Source organism: Thermothielavioides terrestris, chromosome 1, assembly GCF_000226115.1.
Source record: "Thermothielavioides terrestris NRRL 8126 chromosome 1, complete sequence".
NCBI lineage: Eukaryota > Fungi > Ascomycota > Sordariomycetes > Sordariales > Chaetomiaceae > Thermothielavioides > Thermothielavioides terrestris.
Genome location: NC_016457.1, coordinates 6,879,742 through 6,904,421, shown reverse-complemented (window position 1 = coordinate 6,904,421; position 24,680 = coordinate 6,879,742). Strand labels below are relative to the sequence as shown.

General features: G+C 60.1%; 5 protein-coding genes and 2 non-coding genes across 7 annotated transcripts; 3 read left to right on the top strand and 4 right to left on the bottom strand.

Moving 5' to 3' along the window:
* Positions 1 to 626: 626 nt before the first annotated feature.
* THITE_t15 lies at positions 627 to 730 on the bottom strand. The gene has a single exon. It is a non-coding gene; the product is annotated as a tRNA-Pro (tRNA).
* Positions 731 to 1,936: 1,206 nt separating this feature from the next.
* On the top strand, positions 1,937 to 2,033 carry THITE_t25. The gene has a single exon. It is a non-coding gene; the product is annotated as a tRNA-Pro (tRNA).
* A 284-nt stretch (positions 2,034 to 2,317) lies between these two features.
* Positions 2,318 to 4,253, bottom strand: THITE_135466 (uncharacterized protein; the record flags this gene model as incomplete). The annotated part of the gene is made up of 3 exons (XM_003650282.1): positions 2,318 to 2,723; positions 2,766 to 3,498; positions 3,569 to 4,253. 3 exons carry the CDS (start codon positions 4,251 to 4,253, stop codon positions 2,318 to 2,320), a joined length of 1,824 nt encoding a protein of 607 aa, XP_003650330.1.
* An 879-nt stretch (positions 4,254 to 5,132) lies between these two features.
* On the bottom strand, positions 5,133 to 9,192 carry THITE_2109635 (uncharacterized protein). The gene has a single exon (XM_003650281.1). The coding sequence runs from the start codon at positions 9,127 to 9,129 to the stop codon at positions 5,452 to 5,454; it is 3,678 nt and encodes a 1,225-aa protein (XP_003650329.1). The 5' UTR covers positions 9,130 to 9,192; the 3' UTR covers positions 5,133 to 5,451.
* A 4,695-nt stretch (positions 9,193 to 13,887) lies between these two features.
* Positions 13,888 to 17,793, top strand: THITE_2109634 (uncharacterized protein). The gene has a single exon (XM_003650280.1). It carries the CDS (start codon positions 13,999 to 14,001, stop codon positions 17,209 to 17,211), a length of 3,213 nt encoding a protein of 1,070 aa, XP_003650328.1. The 5' UTR covers positions 13,888 to 13,998; the 3' UTR covers positions 17,212 to 17,793.
* THITE_2063410 (uncharacterized protein) lies at positions 17,712 to 19,699 on the top strand (the record flags this gene model as incomplete). The annotated part of the gene is made up of 4 exons (XM_003650279.1): positions 17,712 to 17,741; positions 17,812 to 18,251; positions 18,336 to 18,973; positions 19,063 to 19,699. The coding sequence occupies 4 exons, from the start codon at positions 17,712 to 17,714 to the stop codon at positions 19,491 to 19,493; spliced, it is 1,539 nt and encodes a 512-aa protein (XP_003650327.1). The 3' UTR covers positions 19,494 to 19,699.
* A 38-nt stretch (positions 19,700 to 19,737) lies between these two features.
* THITE_2109629 (uncharacterized protein) lies at positions 19,738 to 24,417 on the bottom strand. Its single transcript, XM_003650278.1, has 4 exons — positions 24,182 to 24,417; positions 22,177 to 24,113; positions 21,001 to 22,124; positions 19,738 to 20,940 (listed from the first exon to the last, which is right to left on the bottom strand). Exons 1-4 carry the CDS (start codon positions 24,276 to 24,278, stop codon positions 19,878 to 19,880), a joined length of 4,221 nt encoding a protein of 1,406 aa, XP_003650326.1. The 5' UTR covers positions 24,279 to 24,417; the 3' UTR covers positions 19,738 to 19,877.
* Positions 24,418 to 24,680: the final 263 nt, after the last annotated feature.

Sequence of the window (24,680 nt, the reverse complement as noted above, 5' to 3'; positions counted from 1 at the left end):
CAGGATGTTGTACGGTACTTACTTTGTTGGCATATTTCTGTGTACGACTAGCAGTGTAGGATACATGTCTCCTTTTTTGCCCGCAAACGGGGATTGAGCGTGGTGCTTCCAGGGACCACGAAGCGTGGCTATGCCGTTGGGTGCTTGACTACACCTGGTTTACCGTGGCATCATGATTGGGTTTGCAGGATTGGGGTTCGTGTTTTGTATGTACATGTAGAGAAGGATGGACAACGAGCGTCAGGAAGGTAGAGAAGGGTGGACAACAAGCATCAGGAAGCGTTGTTGTATGGCTCGGCCCTGGTTTGATGGCACCTGTTCTGAGCATTAATGTTGCCGCCGAGACGGAGGTGAAGGGGAAAGGCGCAACACATCAAGTCAAGGACGGAATGCTCATGGGGTGATAGGTGTGCGAGGGCTCGCTTTGTGGCACGAAACTGCGCCGTCGTGCTCGTCAGGCTGTACTCCCGTGAGAATGCATATCCGACGAGATGTCGAAGAAGTGGGTGAGTCAGCTAGTTGAATGCAGCAGCATTGAATGGAGGGCCACGACAGTGGTTCAGGAAACGCTTGCTTTTACGGGCAAAAAGCCGGCCAATAGAAGCAGCAAAAGGAATGTTTAGATTGGGCTCAATCGGGGATCGAACCCGAGACCTCGCACATCTTCCACCTGTTACCCAGGTGTGGGTGACCACCCGAAGCGCGAATCATACCACTAGACCATTGAGCCGAATCTATTTCTGATCGCGGCGGCAAGAAACAACTCCCTTCAACGGCTGCACCGTGTCCGCTAGACCCTCGGGGAGACCTCGCTGGGTCTCCAGAACCTTGGAGTTTGCACTCGCCTCGGAGTTAAATTCCGTTGCGAACCAACAGCAAAGGAGTTCAGCTAAAAAGTCAACTCTAGCCAATGATTCACCTCTTCGGTATGGTAACGCTAGGGCTTGATTTGCATGTCCGCGCGATAGGTGGTGTTTTGAGCATGGGTTACGCCAGTCGCGTCTCAGGATTGAGAGCAAAAACGCAGAACCGCAGCTCCAGTCAATCCCTCCCCACCCCGATATATGAGAAAGACTGGGATATGCATTAACTGAGCCGATTTGAGTCCTTTGATTCGGTGCTCAACGCTTTCACTGTCGCTTTTAATTGCTCTTTGACTGCGAGTTCTACTAGAACATAATCACCTGGTAGGATGTTTCCAGAATTGGATAACGCTCTATGAAAACCGCATCAAACACAAGTGCAGCACCAACTCGGCCCTACGGTGCGAACTCAAATCCAACTTACAAGACCAGCTCTGACATAATTTAGCCCTTCGGATAATTTTGTCAGAACTCAGCAAATCTTCCGATACCGGAGAATACCCTCCATTCAACCAAGTACTTCCTCCCTTCAGCAGCTGCTTGATACAACAACAACTCTGCTTATACCTCTGCGTCGATTCCATATGGCGGCTGTCGGAGACCTCTTTCTACTAGTTGTTTCTATTCCTCATCATCAAGCCGAGCAGGCTCACGAGACGCTCGCTCAAGCAAGAAAGGAAATTTGACGACCACTCGAAAAACAATTAAAAAGAGCCGAAAAGCGAATTGCAACCTCCATTTGCAAGGACTTCGCAACCTTCTCCAACCCAAGTAACCCATGTATACGAACTCCCATCTACGTTTCCAACTGAAGAAAAACACATACTAGCAACAAACACGAAGCACGGATTGCTGGGGCGAAAAGGAAACAAACAAAAGCCGCAAAACAACCAACCAGAGCTGCAAAGCAACACGCAAAGAAATCAGAACATGGCGACAACACACCGCCACCTCCATCACTTCCTCCAAGCTGTCCTGCAGCAACGACGAAAATAGAAGCCGAGGCATCGTCCCTGCATATCTCGTTCAGCAAATAATGCGAAAACGTCTCCGATATCGCACGCGATTTAAATGGGCTGTTGGTCTAGTGGTATGATTCTCGCTTTGGGCTTCCTGATTGGATGACAAAGGTGTTGCGAGAGGTCCCGGGTTCAAACCCCGGACAGCCCCGAGTTGAGACTGGTTTTTTTGCCCTTGATATCCTCATTAGCTCGGGAAGTCTTGCCATTTTGCTGCTGTGCTTTGCTGCGGGTTCCTGTATCCAGACTGTCGCGCTTGTTCCTGTGGTTCCGTGCGTGCGCAACTTGAAGAGCGGTGTTGGCAGGCAGTGTGCTGGTCCAACCAAACACGCAAATATACATTACACTGCCAGCTTTTACACTACCCCCGTGCTAGCTCTTAGCATATTCTCTAGTCTAAGATACCCCAAACAGCAAATCCACCTGTAACACCAGCTACTCCGCGCCCCTATTAGAATGCGACGTGCCTGGCCTGCTCCCGCCCAGCTTCTTCAGCCTGCTGCCCGCCTTGGTATTAAACAGGCTCTTGACCCGCCGCAGCCGCGCCATCATGTCGACATCCTTCTTCTTCCGCGCCTCCTCATCGTCCACATCCTCTTCCGCACCTTGTCTACCCCCCTGCTCGTCTTCCGTAGTACCACCGCCACCACCACCACCACCGCCGCCATCCCCAACCAGGATCCTCGGCACGCCGCCCATAGTAACAGGCCGCTCAGGCGTCTTCGGCACCTGATCTGACCCCGCCAACTCCGTCCCAAGCCCACCCCCAGAAGGAACGGAAGAAGAAGAAGAAGCAGGCACGCTGCTCTTGCTCCGCCCATGCCCCACCGCCGCTCTCCCACTAGCACCAGCACCACCACCACCAGTAGAAGCGGCGACCCGCTCCCGGATAAATGCCTCGTTCCTCAGCCCAACAACCAGCACCTCCCACGCCGCCATCTCCCTCTCCCCTTCGCCGCCCTGCCCCCGCCTGGCTGCGCCGGCGACAGCCCCCTTCCCCGGATTCCGCTGCACGGCAGGGTTCTTCCACGGGCAAAAGAACCGGTGCTCGCGCACGGGGTCGAGGTGGTCCATCGGCGCGGGCAGCAGCTGCTGCTCCGGCCCCGCTGCTGCTGCTGCTGCTGCGGCGCTCGTGCTCGTGCTCGTGCTCGTGCCGGACGATGGCGATGGCGATGGCGGCGGCCGCGCGCGCGGCCGGAACATCCAGAGGCCGAGCCGGCGCAGGCAGGTGTGGCAGGAGGCGCTGTTGGGCACGGGCGTGCCGAGGAGCGGGTGGGTGAGGGATTGCCAGCCGCAAAGGGCAAGGGCGAGGGCGGGGCGGTTGATTTGAGGTGTTGTTGCTGGAGGGGAGGTGGTGGTGGCGGTGGCGGTGGTTGTTGTTGTTGTCGGGGTTGCGGATGGGTCGGCGGTGGAAGAGGGTGGCGGGCGAGGGGGTGGATCGGTGAAGAAGGTCGGTGGGAGGAAGGAGATGACGGTGTCGAGGTTGAGGGTTGGGGGCAGGCGGATGCTGGATTCGTAGGGCAGGAAGGCGGCGCGCTCGCTGAGCTCGTCGTAGCGCTGGCGGAGGCCCTGGAGGGCCAGTTTGGGGTTGGGCAGAGGTAGGCGAAGGAGGGAATCTGTGATTGGTGTCGGTTCAGTCAGTGTCTACAGAAGTCAAAAATTGGCACGCGTGCATTGGGAACTCACCATCGCACCCCTTCTTCCTCCACAGGCAGTCCTCGGCGTGCGCCTCGATGATCAGCTCGGCATACTTGTCCACCACCGACTCGGCGATCTCGGACGCGATCAGCACCGAGATCTCCTTCCCGTCCACCTCCTTCCGGTTGACCTTGACGGCCAGCTCGCTCCCGCAGAGCGTGCACCTGACGCGCTCCTTGCCCTGGCACACCCAGCCGCGCTTGGCCCACTCGATCTCGCTGACGCGCTCCGGCTTGGGCGTCCAGTCGGTCAGCTCCTGGAAGGTCGCCAGCCGGCGGAGCAGCTGGTCGCGGTCGCCGGGACAGTACTTCGGCGGCGGCGGCGCACCTTCGTTGCCGTCGGGAGCCGGGCTGGCTGTCCCGGGCGTCCATTTGCGCAGCGTGATGTTGGAGATGGTCGTCGACGGCGGAACGGCCCGAATGCTGGCGGGCGACGAGCGCATCGGCGTGTCCTGTAGCGAGCTGTATTTTGTAGGGGTCGACGTGGGTGCGCCGACGCGGCGTTTCTTGTAGGGGTCAAGGTCGCTGTCGCCGGCCATTGTTCGGTAGGTTGAGGAGCGCAGCGATGCAGGTGAAGATGCGAGATCCGCTGTGCTGCTGTCGCGGTCGGTCGACGGCCGGCTGCCGATGCCCTGGAGCAGCGCATTGAACTTGCGCTTGACGGTGGCATTCATTTTAGGCGGCCGGGCACGTTATGTGATTGCTTTGCCGTGGATCAGCTCGGCGCGCCTTGCGGGCCAGAGTGTGACGGATGGGCAGGCCGTTGCAGCAAGCTGCTGCTGTGTGTTGGTGGTCACCACAGTTACCGACCCCACTGTCAAATGCACCGCTCGGGATCTTGGCTGTCTACCTACGGAGGTACTCCGTACACTAACTAGCCCTTTGTGACACAAAACAAGAACAATGTGTCAAGCTGCACACGCCTTGAAGCAATCCAGGCAGGATTCCGAAACTGGTGAGCGGGAGCGTGTGAGACTACACTAGCTTGTGGCTACCTGCAGGTTGTTTGACCTCGAGCTGGTCCGAGACATGCAGCAAGGAGCAACTGGAAGCTCGGAGTATGGAAGCATTATCTGTACTCCGTACCATACGGATTCCATACACGCTGTATGTACGGGACATCCTATATATGTTCCATAGCGCGCCACGGGGGGTTGTCGACATCGTCTCCACTACCATCTTGGAGCACGAATTGGATCACACAGTCGTAGGAGAATGTCCAATTTTCTAAAATCATCGCCATGAAAGTCGCCTAGACGAAATTCTCCTACCTCTTAGAGCACAATATAGTTGAGAGACCATCCCTTAGGATAAGAGAGGGTCCTTAAACGAAGGGATTATTTTCAAGAAGAAATATTTTCGGTGGAAGGTTATCTCTGGAAGGAGAGTTGAACGTACGTTCTCCTCCGAGGTAAAATATTTCGGTCTGAGGGACTGTCCCTGACCAAGGAGACGGGCGCCATGACCATTTCGACAACCACCCGTGGCGCGCTATGGGTTGATTAGCGTCTTGGCAGCCAAGGATGGCTTGCTTGTCATAGTGAGAACATCCACACGGTGCGAACTACTCATTGTGAGACAAAGTTCACGTCCTTCACTTCACTGGCCAAGTCCAAATGATCAACACCATCTAGGGGTCGCAAACCAACACGATCATTCCAAACAACACAAGTTCGGACAGGATGTCATTACAAACAAACCATGGGTATCTATCAGCGTTATGCAATCATGGATGGCTCCCACACTCCAATCCTACTACCCAAACTCCACGCCAGCGCCAGCACCAACTCCTAAACCCTCCTGTGCAAACCCTCTCCCTCTCCAAGCAATCAGATCCCAGTAACAAAGAGAACAACATACTGTGTAACCCCCTCACTCAATCCTCCTCTCCCTAAACCCAAGCCCCCTCACATCCGCCCTCAGCGCAAGCGAGCTCGTCACGACGCTGATGCTGCTCAGCGCCATGGCGAGGCTGGCCCAGACGGGGTCGAGCCGGACGTGGCTGCCGCGGCTCATGATGGGGTAGAAGGCGCCGGCGGCGACGGGCAGGGCGAGGCAGTTGTAGACGACGGCCCAGGCGAAGTTGAACCTGATGCGGCGGAGGACGAGGGCGGACAGGTCGAGCAGGTCGACGACGGCGCGCAGGTCGCTCTTGACCAGCACGAAGTCGGCGCTGCTGATGGCCACGTCCGCGCCGGACCCGATCGCCACGCCCACGTCCGCCGTCGCCAGCGCCGGGCTGTCGTTGATGCCGTCGCCCACCATGGCCACCATCGCGCGCCGCGTGGTCGACTCGGTGGTCGTCGTGCCGCTGCTGCTGCTGGTGCTGCTGCTGGTGCGCGCTTTGAGCGTCGACTGCAGGTACTTAATCTTGTCGGCCTTGCCCGTCGGCAGCACCCCCGCGATGACCTGGTCCGCGGGGATGCCCAACTGCGAGGCGACGGCCGCGGCGGTGGTGGGGTTGTCGCCCGAGAGCATCCACACGCGGGTGCCGCGCGACTGGAGCGCGCGGATGATGCGCGGCGCCTCGGGGCGGATCGGGTCGGCGATGGAGAGGGATGCGGCGAGCGTCCAGGTGGGCGAGTCGAGCGGCTTGGTGGCGACGAGGGCGACGGATTTGGCTTCGTCTTTCCACCGCTGGAGTGTTGCGGTGGTATCGGGCGGGATGGCAACGGAGATATCCGACATTAAAGACTCGTTGCCGACCGCGAGTTCGAATGAGGCGGAGGAAGAGCTGCCTCTGCAGGTCGCCTTCATGCCTTTTCCGGGGACTTCTTGGAGGTTGTCGATGGCTGCTTTGGAGGTTGTCTGGCTGGCGCAGAAGGAGACGATGGCTTTGGCGATCGGGTGGCTGCTGTTCTCCTCGACTGCCTTCAGCGCTGCTAAGAGAGTGTCCTTGGTGCCGGGGTCCTCCGGATAGAGCTCTGAGTCGGTGATCTTGGGTTCTCCGCCCATCGTCAAGGTGCCCGTCTTGTCGAAGACGACGCAGTCGATCCGGCTGGCCTTTTCGAACGCCTCACCGCCGCCCTTGGCCAGGATGCCGTGCTTCGCTGCGAGACCGCTGCCCACGAAGATGGCAGTGGGCGCGGCGAGCGCGAGACCGCAGGGGCACGCCACCACGAAGACGGCAATCGCGAATTGCAGCGAGAAAGCAACCCAGCCGCCCGAGGTGACGTCCAGATAGTGGCCCGGAATCCGGCCGCTGAGCCCGAGCGAGAGCCAGATGATCCATGTGATCACGGCAATGAAGGTGACCACAGGGACGAAGTACGACGTCAGCAGGTCGGCGGCCTGCTCGATCGGGGCCCTCTTCGTCTGGCCCTCGCGGACGACGTTGACGATCTGGTCGAGAAGCGACGAGCCTGACACCCCGGTAATCCGGACCAGGAGTGGGGCGCCCTTGTTGACAGTGCCGGCGAACACCTCGTCGCCGAGAACCTTCTTCACCGGGCGTGACTCGCCAGTCAGACTGGACTCGTCAAAATTGCTTTCGCCGCGGACGACTGTGCCGTCGGCCGGCGGGGAGGCGCCGTGGGGGACGCGGACGATGTCCCCAAAGTCGAGCATGTCGGCCTTGACGGCCACATCCTCCTCCTTCTCGGTCCCGTACCCCTCCACCAGGATCGCGGTCGTCGGGCGGAGCTTGCCCAGCATCTCCACCGCGTCTCCGGTCCTCGACTTGCTGTAGCTCTCGATCAGCCTCCCCAGGAGCAGGAAGAAGGTCAAGAACACGACCGAGTCGAAGTAGAAATCGGAGTTGTTGATCGCCGCCGGCTGATACACGGCGGCGGCGATCATCTGGCTGACCGATGAGATGTAGGCGATGGTGGTGCCGAGCGACATGAGCGTGTTCATGCTGCCGAAGCGGTAGAAGCGCTGGAGTATGGGCACCCTGCTGCCGCGTCGCCAGAGCGTCCTGATCTCTTTGATTGCCCGCCGGTGGAACAGGTCGGCGGCGAAGAAGTAGACCGGCGTGGCCATGATGAAGAGCGCTATCTGGGCCCGGCTGATGCCCGATGTCCACGGGGCCATGATGTGCTCCTTTGATTCACTGTTGGGGAGTAGGCTCATGTAGACGATGCCGATGGTGAAGGTGGGAATGCAGACGATACCGGTGAAAATAACGCGGCCGAGAATCTGTCTGCGGTGCTTACGCTGGATCTGCTTGGATCGCTCCTCGAGGCTTGGGGGATGGTAGATGGAGGCGCTAAACCCGTGGTCGCTGGCCTCGACGGCTGCCAAGATCTGCCGGACGGTGAAGGGCGGCGCGTCTGGGACGTACGAAAGCTTCATGATCGGCCGTTGACGGGTCGGTGGCGTGATGACCTCCAGCTGCCGCCGGAAGCCGGCGAGACTCTTGGTCACCCGGTCCGGGCAGTGTTCGCAGTAGAGGCCGTCGATCTTGATCTCCACGGTCCGCTCGCGCACTACTGCGGCCTCCTGCTCCAGGCTGACCACTGCGTCTAGCGCCGCGTCGTAGCCTAGATCCTCGATCTCTTCGACCAGCTTATCGGCGTTGTTCCGGCCTTCGAAGTCCACCGTGGCGCTGTTAGTGAGCAGGTTGACGGTGATGCACCTAATCCAGTCCTTCTTCGACATCTCCCTGGTGATGTTGTTGCTGCAAGCCGCGCATGTCATGCCGCCTATGGCGAGCGTCGCCCGCCAGAGGTCGGAATTGTCCGGGCTTTTGCGCTTTCCCTGGCTCACGCGGGTCACGGAATCCAGTGTTGCTTCGTACCCGAGGTCCTCGATGGCCTGGACCAGCTCATTGGCCTTTCCCTCGTCCTTCAGGTCCACGGTCGCGCTGTTGGCGATGAGATTGATGGCCACATTTGAGATCCAGTCGTGCTTCTTGAGGCCCTCGGCAATCATGTTGACACATGCGGCGCACGTCATGCCTCCGACGGCCAATGTGGCTCTCCAGAGCGGCTGGGATGATGCATCTTCCTCGGTCTCTATGGCGATGAACGACCTCGAGTTCGTGCCCGTCGTCTGCGCGCTCGAGGCCGCGGGCTTGCCCGCGACCAGGTTGGCATGGTGTGACACGGTCTCCAGGACCCGCTTTTCATCCACCTCCGTCGTCACGGTTCTCCGGCACTGTTCGCAGTTCTCCAGGTGGACTCTAGCCTTCTGAGACCGCGAGGCCTGCGAACCCGAAGGCGTGAACCACCGGCTGAGGGCGGAGGCTGGGTGACCCATGCTGCCCGTGCGACTCAGGCCGTTCCGTTGACCTCCTCCAGCGTCGAGGTCCAGGTCCAGGTCCAGGTCAGATATGTCACCAGCCGAGGTCGAGATGCCGCATACTTCGAAGCCGCTCTCCTCGAGGGCGCTGCGCAGCTGCTGGACAGACGCTTCCGGGGCGTGTTCCACTGTGACCACGGACGTGACGACGTTGGGGGAGACCCACTTGACGAGCCCGCCACAGGATTCTCCAAGGGCGCGCTTTATAGTAGAGACGCAAGTGGGACAGTGGAGGTTGGCCAGCAGGAACGAGGTTGAGACGGTCTCGTGGGCCCTCGCTGGCGCTGGCGGACGGTTGGAGGGTGCCATGGTGATATGCAATCTGGGGAGTGCCGATTCCCCCCCCTGTATGCCGTGCGTGTCTTCGGCTGCCGGTGCCGAGGGTGACAGAGGGGTGTAGTGTGACCCGAGTGATTGGCGATGTCAGTCGGACGTGGCACAGCGCATGTATATTAAAGATTTCCCTTCTAGGAAATGCGGACCTCTGGCGAAGGCGGCGCCGGGATATAGGCTGAAGTTGCCGATCCGTGCTGCGTTTGCTGTTTGCTCGTGGGGAAATGGGGAAATGGGGGTGGCAAACTGTGTCGAGCAGAGATTGGCACATGCGGACAGGACGGGGCCGCCTGATGGATTGGACGGATTGAACGTTCTCCGGGTCAAACAAAGCATGGAGGCGAGGAGGCGAGGAGGAAGCTGCGAGTGAGGGAACGGCCGCTGAACGAACCGTTTCAAATACACGGGCAATGGCCGCAAGCTGTGGTAGAACGCCATCGACGACCGCGGCGCAAAAGTCCAGAATTCCATTCGAACGATTCGATCGACGAATTATTCAGCCCGTTTCGCGCACAATTCACGCACTTTACGGCGGAGTGTTTCGGGCTCCGCTTGCCAAGGCGTAGCTATTCGCGGGCACTAAAATCTGTCAATGCAGGCCCCGGGGCTGCAGATGACGTCGGTGATCCAAGGCTTATGCTTTTGCGGTGTGTATCCAGCCCCAAGTAGGCAGTGTAATGCTCACTTGCCACAACAAAGAGGTGTCCCGACGGGAGTCCAGCTGCAGCTCGGAATCTGTCTGGATCTGGGGACCCGCTGCTGCACCCCGCCGGGACCTGGGGTGCCACACTTTTTAACTACGGAATCCTGTGTAACAAGTACCAAATTGTTAGTACTGCCGTACCTATAGGTAAAATACAAGGCAGCGGCAGTCGTGTAAGTTACACTACCTGCAAAGGAGCTGGAGCTGCAGGACTCTTTGTCGTCATGCTAGGCCCTTTGCCCAAGCCCCAGCAAAATCAGTGCAGGCCGCGTGGCCGGTGCACTGCTAATCAGGAAGTCCACGCAAACACGCCCAAAAGTGAGTCAGAACCTGCATCAGCCGATGAGCCCGGAATCGAATGGAAGGTAAGAGTCTGGGAGTCACGGCTTTCAGGGGCAAAGTGCTGATGCAGCTGCCTGTGTTACCTCGACCCCCTAAAACGACTACCCAGATTCCCTAGAACGACTACCCTCCAGGGGCGGCCCGTGCGCAACCACCAAAATTTGGCAGCGAGCGCCACGACACTCCCTCGGTGAGTGACGCCACAAGAAGTGCCACACGCACAAGAGAGTGTCCTCATTGAATGATGCCACATCTAACCCTAACCCTGAATTTGGGCGAGCTGGCGACCGTCGGGCATACAGGGCGGGGCGACGCGCCGCTGGAGGTTATAGAGGTCCCGCCAAGACTAATTTCGGCCAATTGTCGGCAATGTTTTTACAGCGTCAGTACCCCGCCAAGACCGCCAAGGGGTTTGCACTATCGCCACGGGTTAGCTACAGGTTAGTTCGCCGGGGGTGCGAGGGGCGGCGCCAGCCCCCCGCTGGTTAGGATTCGGGTTAAGGTTAGGGTAAGGGTCAAGGTTAGGGTATAGGTTAACTTCGTTTTCTTTTTTTTCGATTTGGTTGAGGTTTGGTAAAGTTGTTGCTATAAGTCTTCGCGATTGTGCATTGTCGATGTTGCTTTAAGTCGTCGCGGCCCCGCTCACCCTATGGCGATTGTAAATACTTGTAAGCGGTAACCTCCGAAATTAGTCTTGGCGGGACCTCTATAACCACAACCGAGGCGCCAGGCGTAGGCGGTCAGTGGAGGCAATATTTCTAGCTACATCGCTAATTCTACTGCATTTTCGAGCTTTCTCGTCACTTCTACGCGTTTTAGGCAAGCCTGCATTTTCTGTCTTTTGCAACAACTATAGCACTATCGTCATTTGCAGCTATTCTTGTGGCGATACTCAGGTAGGGAGTGTCGTGGCGCTTGCTGCCAAATTTTGGTGGGTGCGCACGGGCCGCCCCTGGAGGGTAGTCGTTCTAGGGAATCCGGGTAGTCGTTTTAGGGAGGTCGGTGTTACCTTACATCATCGTCCCAGGAGATAAGGGAGGTAAACACAGTGGTCCCAAATGGCGCACAAAAGCCGCAGCCGGCCCAGCATTGGCTGTCCTGGGGCAGTATCCGACTTGCTCTTCCGCCAACCAATGAATGAATGAATGTGTCTCAGACCAAGAACGCCATCGGCGCCTTTCGGAAGCTAGGTGATACAGATTTGACAGCTGATTGACGATGGTGAACATTCCTGGGCTTTCTGAGCATCCCTTCCTGCGTAGTTGCCAATTTTCTAGTTCTGTTGAATCAGTAGGTAGCTAGGTACTGGATGCCACAGCTCAGTCTTCTGCTAACGAGAATAGAGTTGGTTCATGGTAGTGGTGTCACACTGTCATTGTGGTTCAGGGTTCACTTGAGGGGTGTATTCCGTCCTATATGCTGTAAGCGCCTTCGCTGGCTACTGGGGTATCGACAACCTTTTGGATACCGCGCAGATTATCCCGTGGGTTTCGCAGGCACCAGGACGTTTTAGCTCACCAGGGCGTTTTAACGGGCCGAGCCATGGTCAGTCCGATGACCGAGCTGGAGACAATGCACAACGGAGCCGTAGCCTGGCAGAAAGACAAAGCGAGAGATAGTCGAGGCCGAGCCTCCCTAAGCCGTTGGAACGCAGTCGATGCCCTGGAGCGGCCGGGGTCCTCGGTGCGTTTCTGCCAAACCATATGCTTGCAGGCCGAGCTGTAGGCGCACGTGAAGTATGTCTTTTGCTGGTTGACTACAGCATGTGAGCGGTTGAAGACCTTCTTTAGATCGCCTCTACAAAACACAACGTGGCAGCATGAAGACTGGAGCCCTGAGCTTCTACGGGTCTTACTATAAGAATGCCCGATATGCCGCGTGGATCTGGCCCAGCTGCCCCAACTTCCCAAGGACCTTGCGAGATATCACCGTATCGGAACCAAGCAATCGAGGAGCAGCGCTACCGCAACATCACTCAAGTCACCAAGCAACTATCTCCGCACAAGGCAACACTCACGAGCTGGAAAATCAGACACCATGCCGTGGTACATAGAAGATGGGCCACGATTCTATGTTATGCAGGACATGGATGGCTGGGTCTACCGAGGCAGACGGTTACCCTTAGTGACTGCCCGCTTTGAGATCATCAACGGGAGCCAACTCTCGTGGTTTCAAGACCAGCTCTCGAACGCTCGGTTCGTCGCCCACATCCGGCTCCTGACTTTCCCAGGCGGCGAAGACGTCACCAGGTACCTTGGGGGACTCCGAGCGGCTAGTCCGCAGGAGACAACATTTGACCCAAGTCTCCCGGGTCCGGCGGGCCAGGAACCTGTCCGGGGGGAGCGTGAGAGGGCAATGTGCATGGACTTCGTCTTCGGTTCTCTTGTGGTCCACGAGCTTGGGACTTTCAGGCTTGTGGTTGACCTCTACTACCTCGCCGAAGATAGGCTGGTGTACTTCGATTGGGCTCCCGGGAGAACGTTCACTTGCCACCCTGAACCCTGAATGAGGCGTGGTAAGCGGCTTTGAGCAGGAGTTGGCGGGCGGGTAGACGCCAGGAAGCGTCGGATCGATAGGCTGGTACTCTTCGATTGGGCTCCCGGGAGAACGTTCACTTGCCACCCTGAACCTTGAATGAGGCGTGGTAAGCGGCTTTGAGCAGGAGTTGGCGGGCGGATAGACGCCAGGAAGCGTCGGATCTTATGGAAGGACAGTAGACCAACCTACCCGGGTACCAAGCCAATGCAGCGGTTATTCTAGAGTTGTTGCTGGTGGTTAATAACCTGTTTCGTGAATGATCTGTGCGACTCGGCCAACACGAAATCTTCGATCCATCGGTGCTAACTTGGGAACTGATTATCGACCACAATGAAGAGGGGCTGAGGTCGTGCTCTCACGCTTTTCAGGTTGCCAATTCAAAATAAGATCATGGAGGTGCTGCGTGGTCCGTTTGCGTGCGACAGGCACAAGCATCTCGACTACCCAAGCCGCAATTGCCAGGACATACCTAGGTAGGGCTCAAAGCACCAGAGGGAACTCGATTGTGGCACGCAGATGCCAGCCTCTGATGTAACGACGTTCCGTTGAGTCTACACGCAGACGTTGAAACACAAAAAATCACACTACGGCAACCCTAGAAGTCGGTGTGTACTGTGTAAGTCGGGTCGAGCCAGGTATCAGATACGGAGATGAGGAGACCCAGACCCGCTGTTTTGGCAAATTGCAGAATGGAGCCTGCCGCCACAGCACCGGCGTTTGACCGGAGGAAAGTTCACGTGATATCGCACGTGTCTGCTGACAAACCCTCAAGCTGCAAGTTTGGAAGTTTGGAACTCTGCAGATCGCCGAATACGGCTAGCGTCAATCACGCCATCGACCTCAATCCCACGCGATTCGCGATTTTGAATCTCAGCGGCGTTCTCAGCAACCCGGGTCCAATATCGGGTCCAGAATTTTTGCCAGAATGCTGCGGCACTTTTTACGGGGCCGCTCCGCCGCCGGCGCGGCTCGAGCGAATAATGGTAGGATACTTTCAGGAGACATCTCCTAGTAACTGACTTGTTTTCTTCCCTTGCCATCCACTCTTGCTCTCTCCTCCTGCGGTTCAATCCCAGCAGTTCCCGCTGGCGCAGTCGTTGCTTTCCGTCCTTGCCGTCTGCAAGCGGTTCGAGGCTGCCCCCGGGCCCCTGTGTTCACTTCTGCCTCGATACTTTGCGAGCAGTCGAGTCTCTGCTCTTGAAACCGCCCTCTCCTCCCGCTCGGTCGACGCTTCCGAGGTCGGTAGCGAGCTGCCCAACAACATGCAATTGAAGCACGAGGTCGCCTCGGGCGGTATCGCCCCGGGCCCCGAGTCCAAGTTGGACCACCAGGGCCTCGAGACCGTCTCTCCCGGCCAGCAACACCTCCCGCTCGGCGCCATCGGCGGGACGACCTATGTCTCCGGCCAGCTGCTCGTTCAGCAGACGGCCTACAAGCTCTCGGACAAGATCTTCTCCTTCTCGCCCGAGACCTTCGACCTCGACCAGGCCGTCCAGGAGTGGTCGCGCGCCGGCGAGAAGAACGCCCACGGCGAGGCCACCACGGTCGTGCCGCTGCAGACCAGGGCCGGCGCCGGCACCTTTGCGCTCGGCTACATCTTCTCCAAGGATTTCGACCTCCGCAAGCGTCACATCCCCCAGACCCTGCTGGCGCCCTCGCTGAGCCTCCGCCACCTGCGGTCCGCCCTCGACCAGCTCTCGCTCCTCTACGGCGTTGCCAGCCCCTTTGTTGCCCACATCGCCGCTGCCGACTACTCGGCCCACGACGGCCTCATCACCGAGTACGAGAGCGCCCTGCAGATTGCCGAGGACCTCGGCCTGGGCCTTGTGTCTAGTGTTTCTGCCTACGAGGCCCAGCACATGTCGCTTCTGGCCACCCTGCTTGCTACCCTGCTGCCCACGCTCCACGTCTACGACGGGCTGCGCATCGCGAGGGAGACGCTGCGGGTCGTCGACGCCTTGAGCGAGGCCGCCATTGCCGAGATCTACAAGAAGATCGCCAAGGAGGCCGGCGCGCTGAACAAGAGACTGGACACTGCCGGAAAGGTGGTCGAGCTTCTTCGCCTTTTCAACGCCGAGCTTGGCACGTCCTACGCGCCCTTCGAGTACCATGGCCACGAGGCGCCCGAGCTGGTCCTCGTGGTCTTCGGCAGCGCCGAAGCCCAGCTTGCCAAGCAGGTCGTGAATTCCCTGGCCGCCGACGGCAAGAAGGTCGGCGCCGTCAACGTCCGTATCTACCGGCCGTTCATCGAAGAGGCCTTCCTCGAGGCTCTTCCCGAGTCGGTGCGGCAGATTGCCGTCCTAGGCCAGGTCCGCGATGCTGTGGCTGTGGATGACGCCTCCGTGCAGTCCGCTTTGTACTCGGATGTGCTCGCCGCCGTGTCCTTTGCCGACCGCTGGTTGCAGGAGCCGGCCGTTGTGGATGTCAAGTATGCCGCATCCACCGTCCACACTCCCAGCTCGATCGCCTCGATCATTCTCCGCCTCTCCAGCAAGGATGGGCAGGAAAGCATCAGCGTGGCCCTCCCTGCCCTGGAGCAGGCACGCCAGTACACTTTCTGGGATGTCGACAACTCGGCCGCCGTCGCCGCGCCTTCGGCCGTTGGCAAGCTGCTCGCTCGCGAGTTCCCGAGCAACATCTACGTCCATGAGGTGTTCGATAACCTCGTTCAGGGCGGCGCAGTTCGCACCGATATTCGGAGTTCCGAGAAGCCAATTGAGGCCCCCTTTGCTGTCGAGGAGGCTGATGTCGTCTTCGTCGGCGAAGAGAAGCTGCTCAAGGATGTTGACATTGTCAAGGGATCCAAGTCTGGCGGCAAGCTCATCCTCCGGCTGCCCGGCTTCAAGGAGGATGACCTCGAGAAGCGGATCCCTGCTTCGGCGAGAAAACAGATTCGGGAGAAGGGCCTCGAGCTCTTCGTTCTCGACTCTTCGTACTCGCCCGCCCTGGAGAAGGATGCCCAGCTGCTCACCCAGCTCGCCTTCCTGCGGGTCGCACGGCCCGAGATCACGCTGGAGCAGCTCACCAAGCTCGGCGAAGTCGCTCAGGATCAAGTGATTCTGACCGAGCTGGCCGACGCCCTTCAGCAAGCGCTCAAGAAGGTTGAGGTCGCTGCTGCGTGGAGCGAGGCTGCCGCCGAGGGCCTGGCGAGGCCCCTTGCCCAGGGGCTGAAGCCGACCAGCTTTGTGCCCTTCCAGAAGGACGAGCCGGAGGCGGCGCTGAAGCTCAACAGCTGGCAGGAAGCCGCCAAGGGCCTCGTCTTCAAGGAGGCGTACAGCACGCAGGTCGACCTGCGTCCCGACCTTACGGTCAAGACCTTCACCGTCCACGTCAAGGAGAACCGCAGACTCACGCCGCTCGACTATGACCGCAACATCTTCCACATCGAGTTCGACCTCGGCGATTCCGGGCTCACCTACAACATCGGTGAGGCGCTCGGCATCCACGCGGACAACGACCCGCAGCAGGTTCTCGAGTTCATCGACTTCTACGGGCTCAATGCCGACGACCTCGTGCAGGTGCCCTCGCGCGAGGACCCCAGCATCTCGGAGACGCGCACTGTCTATCAGTCGCTGGTCCAGAACATCGACATCCTGGGCAAGCCGCCCAAGCGTTTCTTCGAGTCCCTCGCCGAGTTCGCCACGGACGAGACCGAGAAGAAGAAGCTCGCGTTCCTCGGCGGCAAGGAGGGTGCCGACGAGTTCAAGCGCCTGTCAGAGGTCGACACGGTCACGTATGTCGACGTCCTGCAGACCTTCACTTCGGCGCATCCGCCCTTCGCGGACCTCGTGCGCATTGTCGCGCCCCTCAAGCGCCGCGAGTACAGTATTGCCTCTGCTCAGGCCGTCACGCCGACTTCGGTGGCCTTGATGATCGTTGTCGTCGACTGGGTCGACACCAAGGGCCGCAAGCGCATCGGCCAGGCCACGCGCTACCTCTCGCAACTCGAGGTTGGCGCCGCCGTCACGGTTTCGGTCAAGCCCTCGGTTACGAAGCTCCCCGCCAAGGACACGGCGCCCTTGATCATGGCCGGCCTCGGCACCGGTCTCGCCCCCTACCGCGCCTTCGTGCAGTACCGCGCCATGCAGAAGGCGCAGGGCAAGGAGATCGGCCCCATCCTGCTGTACATGGGCAGCCGCCACCGGCGCGAGGAGTACCTGTACGGCGAGGAGTGGGAGGCGTACCTCGACGCCGGCGTCATCACGCTGCTCGGGGCTGCCTTCTCGCGCGACCAGCCGCAGAAGATCTACATCCAGGACCGGATGCGGCAGACCTTGCCCGACATCATCAAGGCGTACATCCACCAGGAGGGCTCATTCTACATGTGCGGGCCGCCCTGGCCGGTGCCGGACGTCACGGCCGTGCTGGAGGAGGCCATCGCGGCGGACGCTAAGGAGAGCGGGCGCAAGGTGGATCCCAGGAAGGAGATCGAGCGGCTGAAGGAGGCCGGCCGCTACGTGCTGGAGGTGTATTAGACGCTGCGATGTATATAGCGAGCCATTTTTTGCCTTTTTCTTTTCTTGAATAACTACCATTTTGGTCATGCTCGTGGTTGTGTGTTGCCGTTGGAATTGTGAACAGCCCCTGAGATCGTCAACAGTCGTGTCACACCGCCGTTGCCAGCCGCAACGGAGGTGTGCGGGGCAAGTGGACTGGAGGATGCCACACGAACCCTCATGTGGCCCGAGAGTCGGGATCAAGAAATAGGCGAATAGCCTATGGAGGGCGGGGAAGTGGGCCCCAACTCCGCTGCCACCGACTCGGTAGTTGCTTAGCCGGGACGTGGGGAAGGGGAGCTCGGTCCGGGGGGAAGGTCGTGCCTCGGAGTTTCGGCGAGTGCAGACGCTCGCTGTTCTTCCTGATGTCTGCTCAGAACATCACATCTCCCACCCCTTGTACCAGGGGACTTTTGGATCTGAATATAAACCTGAAAGTAAATCTCCGTATCCCGTAAACATCCCAATTGACTCCGAACATGGGAGCAGCCATCCGCGTTTTGCCCAATGTAGGTTGCTCCCTCACTCTCTCACATCTCACTCAACCTTACACAACAAGCCGCTCACGAATACTTCCAGAGGGCCGCAAGAGCAGCGAGTCTCCTCCGCACAATCCAGTTCTCTCACCCGCCGTCATGCCCCTGCCACTCCAACCCGAGCCACCACCACCACCCCCACCATGCGCCAACCACGTCGTCCATTGTCTCGCGCTTCGCGGACCGCACATCCTCCAACCTCCTCGGCGGCGGTGCCCGGCGCAGCTACGCGACGCCGCGCGACCCGGCCCAGCAAAAGGAGTACGCGTTCGAGATGGCCGCGTCCTCCATCCGCTTCGGGCCCGGGGCGACGCGGGAGGTCGGCATGGACCTCAAGAACCTGGGCGCGAAGCGCGTGTGCGTGGTGACGGACGCCACGGTCGACAAGCTGGAGGCGATGCGGCAGGTGCGGGAGGCGCTGGACGGCGAGGGGATCGAGTACGTGGTGTATGCGAACGTGAAGGTTGAGCCGAAGGATTATTCGTAGGTCTTTTCACATTTCTTTGTTTCTAAAGTGTTGAATTAAATGGAGTGTCGACGGTGCTGACCGGGCTCGACACACCCCAGCGTCAAGGAAGCTATCGAGTGGGTCAAGCCGCACCGGCCGGACGCCTTCCTGGCCGTGGGCGGCGGCTCGGTCATCGACACGGCCAAGCTCATGAACCTGTACACGTGCTACCCGGACGCGGACTTCCTCGACTTCGTCAACGCGCCGCTGGGCAAGGGCCGGCCCATCGACCGCAAGCTGCACCCGCTCATCGCGGTGCCCACGACGGCCGGCACGGGCAGCGAGACGACGGGCACGGCCATCTTCGACCTGGCCTCGCGGCGCGCCAAGACGGGCGTCGCCCACCGCAACCTCAAGCCGACGCTGGGCATCTGCGACCCGCTCAACACGCGCACCATGCCCGCCGCCGTGCGCGCCAGCTCCGGCCTGGACGTGCTGTGCCACGCGCTCGAGTCGTGGACCGCGATCCCCTTCAGCGAGCGCGTCCCGCGCCCCGCCAACCCCATCCTGCGCCCGGCCTACCAGGGCGCCAACCCCATCAGCGACATCTTCTCGCTCAGCGCGCTGCGCGCCACCGTCAAGTACCTGCCCCGCTCGGTCCGCGACCCGGACGACTTCGAGGCCCAGAGCGAGATGCTCCTGGCCGCCACGCTGGCCGGCGTCGGGTTTGGGAATGCCGGGGTGCATCTTTGCCATGGTCAGTTTTGCACACCGCTGCAAGATTTTGTTCAACTAGTTGAAAAAAGCGAAGAAAAAGGCTGACATCCCCCTCCCCCCTCCCCCTAGGAATGTCATACCCCATCTCCGGCCAAAACCCAGCGGGGTACAAGCACAGCGGCTACGCAGTGGACGGGCCGATCATACCGCACGGGGTGTCGGTGGCGGTGACGGCGCCGGCGGTGTTCCGGTTCACGGGGCCGTCGAACCCGGAGCGGCACCTGGCGGCGGCCGAGGCGTTCGGCGTCGACGTCAGCCGCGTCAAGCGCGAGAGCGCCGGCGAGGTCCTTGCCGACGCGCTGACCCGCTTCCTGGCCGACCTGGGCGACCAGCCGGCCGGCCTCCGGGCACTCGGCTTCGGCCGCGAGCATGTCGACGACCTGGTCGAGGGCACGATCCCGCAGGCCCGCGTGCTGGTGCTGGCGCCCGGCTTGGCGAAGGAGCTTGAGCAGGAGCGGGACCAGCTGCGGCGGCTGTTTGAGGATGCGATGGAGCATTGAGGGTGGGCGGGCAGTGATGGATGGGATGGGATGGCGGAGCGGCCGGGTTATTAATTGTGTTGTATCCAGCTTGGGATTGTTGCAAAGGGTGAATGGGATGATCATCGGTAACCCCCTTCCTGGACTAGCAACTCCTATCCAAGGTCATTCAGGTTACAATCAAGCCGACATGTCCAAGTTACACCGCAATGCAACGCAGTCACAACAACAAAATGTGTATATATAACTATATATCATCATCACAAGTCCTCATGAAACGCAAACCCCCACTACCAACATGACATGCCACGCCCTGCCACACACGCTACCTAACCAAAACCCACCCAAGCAGCCCAACCAGCCCGCTCGCTCTCCATCACCTCCGTCCACCGGGGGGCCCGGCCCTCACCTTCCCCCGACGCCCGCAAACGCCGCCCTGACCTCCTGCCGCGGCCACTCAAACAGCACGTCGCCACCATACACGTCGGTCGTGACCCGGCCGATGCGCATCTCCACGTCGCCATAGAACCGCTCACACTCCCTCAGCACGCGGTTCACCAGACTACTACTCCCGGCGCTGGCCCCGGAAGCGCCCGCACCGCTCCCAGCGCCCGGCACGCCCAACGTTGACCCGGACCCGCCGCTACTCTCCGAGTCATCGCCGAAGTGCTTCTCGACCCTCTTCCGCAGCGCCTCGATGCCCTTGCGGACCTCGCGGCCGTCGTAGTTGCCAAGGACCTTGTTGAAGACGGCGCGCGAGTTGCTGGGCTGGGCGGCGACGCCGGCGGCGCTCTTGCCGGCGGCCAGCTGGGCCTCGACGTTCTCGAGGTGCTCGAGCAGCTTGCCGAGCGGGCGGCGCATGACGGCGGCGAGGTACAGGCCGAGGTGCTCGTTCAGCTCGCGCTGGGCGGCGTCGCGCCAGTCGTCGAGCACCTCGAGCCGGCGCGGGTTGTCCGTCTCCTCGAGGAAGTGGTTCATGTTCTCGATCAGGAGGATGTGGAAGTTGAGCGCCTCCTTGTCCTCCGGGTCGGCGACCGTCGAAGTGCCGGCCGTGATGGAGGTGGAGATGGAGGCCGAGGACGAGGCCGGAACGGTGCCGGCGCTGGCTGCTAGGGCCGGGTTCTCGCGCGCGATGACTTTCAGCGAGTCGAACATGGACTTGAGGATCCGGTCGTACTCGCGGTCGACCATGCGGCGGACCGGGAGGGCCGGGTCCGTGTTGGCGAGCATGTTCTCGACGGCCGTGGTGAAGTGCGGGAAGATGCGGATGAAGTGGATGACGCCCTTGCGCTTTTTGATCTTGACCTTGGTTTCCTCGATGGCGCGGATCTGGTCGTCGACGAATTTCTTGAACTTGGCTTCGAGATTGCCGTGCAATTTTTGTAGCACGTTGTTGAGGAAGTCCTGGTTGGACTGGCTCATGTCGGCCATTTTGCGCTCGAGCGTGGCCAGGATGCCAACGCCTTGTCTGGAGGGGAGCGGGTTAGTTAGCAGTCGCGGCAGAGCGGGCGGTTCGGTTTTGACTTACAAAGGGTCCATGGAGAGCACCCAGTCCATTAGCTGTTGCAGGCTTGGCTCTAGGAAGACGAATATCGACTCCATTGCCTTGGTGATCCTCCGTGCAAGATCGCGATCGGGCTCCATGAGCCTGTGCCGCTTCAAGTCGCCACCGCGGCGGTTGCTCGGCCGCGAAGCGGCGACGAGGTCTGAAAAGTCGGACTGCTCGAGCGTCGTAGCGTGGAAGAAATCGACGATAAAGTTCTGCTCCATCTCTACCAGCGGCAGCAGATCGTCCAGCACCCCAGCAAACACCTCGTAAGGCAGCGCGCGCCCGTCTGGGGCCTTGTCCGCCGCGTTGTTTCGGCTGCCGTCGCCGAGCGGGGACCGCAGGCTCCTCGCCAGCGTCTGGCTGCGCTTGACAGTGAGCTTCCGCGCCGTCGTCGCGAGGCCTTCGTCCTTCTTTTCCTGGTACGACGTGAACAGCAGCTCGCTCTCGTCGCCGGTCGGCTTCCTCGCGTTCTTCTTCCACGCCTCCATGGCGTCCTTGAACTCCGCCTTATATACCGGATGGCTCCTGTCCTGATAGATCTGCAAGATGCGGTTCCAGTTGTCGAGATCAACATCCCTGGCGTAGAGCATGAGGGGCCCGTACATCCACAACAGATCTCTGCCGGCCTCGTGGTTGCGGGCGTCGGCCTTCTTCGACAGCGCTCCGTCGATGGCGTTCTTCGTCTCGCGGAAGGCCTCGGAGAACTGTCTTTCCATGAAGATGACTAGCCTCCGCATGAACATAGAGCTCTCCGCAAGATACATCTCCTTCTTCTCCTGGACGATGCGCATCTTGCCATAGTCGCTGTTAAGGCCAAGCACCAGATCGCCGTTTTGGTCCTCGCTCTTGCGCGACGCGCTGTTGCCTAGCGTCGGATCGATCTTCACCATGGCCTTGAATAGCGTGACCAAGGTGGCCTCGATCTCCTCCACACCAGAGGCTGTTTCAAGCTGCGCTGTCTTGAGAGCCTCGAGGTCGGCTTCGCTAATGGCGCAGGTTTCCAGGAGCGACTCCAGCTCCTTTCTTAGTAGCTTCTGGTTCGCTGCTTGCACCTGAAGACCTTGGCCCTGGGCCTCAATGTATGCGATATCATCCGACAAGGTCTGCAGCCAGTCAGAGCTGGAAGGTGTGATGAAGGGAAAGAGGTGAACTTACAGATAACTCAACGCTGTAGAGCGTAAGTAGGTTGTCGAGCTCGTCGCACTCACTGATGGCGAGGTCGATGCCCCTCTTGATGGCCTCAACTCTCTCGTCCTCCTCCTGGAAGCGAGCAAGCCAACCCCCGGCCTGCGCTTTGCTCAGTTCCCGGTCAAGATCGGACCGCACCTCCTCATAAGTACGTGTCCGCATCTTCTCGCCGGGAACCCAGCCAAAGTAATCCAGCCACTTGGCAAACTCATTGGTCCGGCTGTCGAGTATGGATGGTTCTATGCCAAGCGTCGCCAGGTACTTGATGTCATTCCCGGCCACGATGGACCGCCGCGATTCCTCCACCGTCGGCGGCTCTTCGGCCTTCTTCTCCTTAGCATCCTTAGCCGAGGATTGAGCGCTGCTCTGCCCGGCGGTAGAGTCCGACCCGGTGACCTTCACTTCGGGAACGGCGGGGGCCGGGCTCCTATCAGCTGCCTTGGACGGCGGTTCCACGGACGGAGTGGGCTCCTTTGGCTTTTGAACCGGCGCTGGCTTGGGAGGTGCTGGAACCACGCTCGTGATCCCGTCGGGTCCGTCGCTAGTCTTGTTCTGATTCTGCCGCAGACGATCTGCCGCACCCCCAGGACGGGGCTTGAAGGCGCTAGCTGCCGTCGCAGCCTTCCAGAAGGCACCGGCAATCTCTCCCCTGGACTTCTTCGCCTTGATCATGGGACCGAGACCCGGCCGTGTCTCCTCCTCCGGCTCGGGAGCGGGCTCGGGTGGAGTGCTATCGGCCGCAGGCGTGGGAACAGCTGGTACGGCAGAAGTCGGCGGCGCCGAAGGTGGCGGCGCCATGGCGGCGCTCGGCGAACCGCCCCGGAGGTCCAGTGGACTCGTGTCCTTGGGTGTTGTAGGCTGCTCGGCACGGGGCGGCGGTTCGTTGCGCCGGCTGATAGAGTCTTTGCGAGGGGATATTCTTTCCACACTTCGAGGCGGGACCGTAGGCTCCCGGCGCATGCCCGGGCTCATGAGCGGCGCAGGTACCAGATCTCTGTCGACCTGGAGTGGACTAAGCGGATCCATGGGGGGTCGCTTCCGCTCGGGAGGCTTTTCCTCGGCTGGAACGGGAGTGGGCTCGGGGGTCGCATACGGAGAGGTCCCGTTGACGCCGTTCCTCGACCTCGGGCGAAGGCTGTTGGCATCCTCGCTCCGTGTAATGGATGACGCTGCGACCGACTCCTGACTCTTGTTATTCGAGGCTAGTCGGCGTAGAGACTGCTGGTCCTGGGACGGGCGCCCGGTATCGATGCTTTGCGCTGGAGATGACTTGCCGTTCGGCACCAAGGGGTTGCGGGACGCCATTCTCTCCGGGAACCCCGGGGTCGACGAGGCCTGGCCGCTGAGCAGCGCATTGTATCCGGGGGATATCGAGGCATTTCCGCTGTTTGGTGCAGTATCAAGCGGGGCAGGCCTCGGCGGCGGGCGCTCCTGTCTCCGCGGCGGGGGCGCCTGGGCACCGCTGAGGACTTGGTCAAGTTCGCGCTGGTCGAAGCCCGTCAGGTTCGGCGTGCGCCCGCCGGTGTACCTGTTGTAGATCTTGATGAGACTGGCAATGAAGAACTTCTTCTCCTTGTCGGTCTGGGCTTCCCAGTAATAGGGCTTTCCGAGCGTCACAATGAAGCCCACGTCTCCGGCCCATTGTTGACTGTTTGGGTTCGCCGTCGGGCTGGTAAAGGATTCAATGGCAGTCAGTTCGTCGAGGAACCACGTCTTGCCGATCGAAAAGGTGCCGTTGGGGTTCTCCCTGGACTTGTGCACGCGCACGCGGCCCGATTTGCGGACGGCGACGATGATGACTCGAGGCTTCTCCGACTGGGGGTTCTTTGCTGATGGCGGGGGCGGAGCCGTGGGGGACGACTGGTATTCGGTAATCCTGATGTGGGTGATGTATGTTTCCAAGGCTTCGACGCAGTTGTCAGCGGGCCGGATGCGCCAAAAAGCAGACTCCCGAGAGAAGATGGTTGCTCACCAGAACCGTCCTCGTCGCGCTTGTTGAAGCAACTGTCGATGATGCGCCGCTTCTCATCCTCGAACCGCTCCGCCCTGCTCAGATCGCGGCTACTCATGGTCAAGGAAGTAGCGACGGAGAAGCGCTCCCGTCAGGCGGAGGTCGCAGTTTGCGGTTCATGTACGTTCGGGCAGCGATTGCAGGCGACGGGAGGGCCGCGACATCTTTCGGAGGGAAACCGAAACCGCAACCACTGGGCTCTCGATTCGGCGCTGGCAAAACCCGATTTATCGGCAGGGGCCGCAGCAGAGTTCGCCGCTCTTTCGATCGGGTGTCGCACGCAGGTCCAGCTCTGCGGACACGGTTCGATGTTGGATCGCAGATCCCGAGTCGTGGATGCGGCCTCCTGGACTGCGTGGACGAGATGCTTGGGTGGAGTTGTGGAGTGGGACAAGGCTTGCATGCGCCGGGCTTGCATGCCCCTGTGATTCGAGAAAGCTTGCTTGGCTAAAAAGTCCGT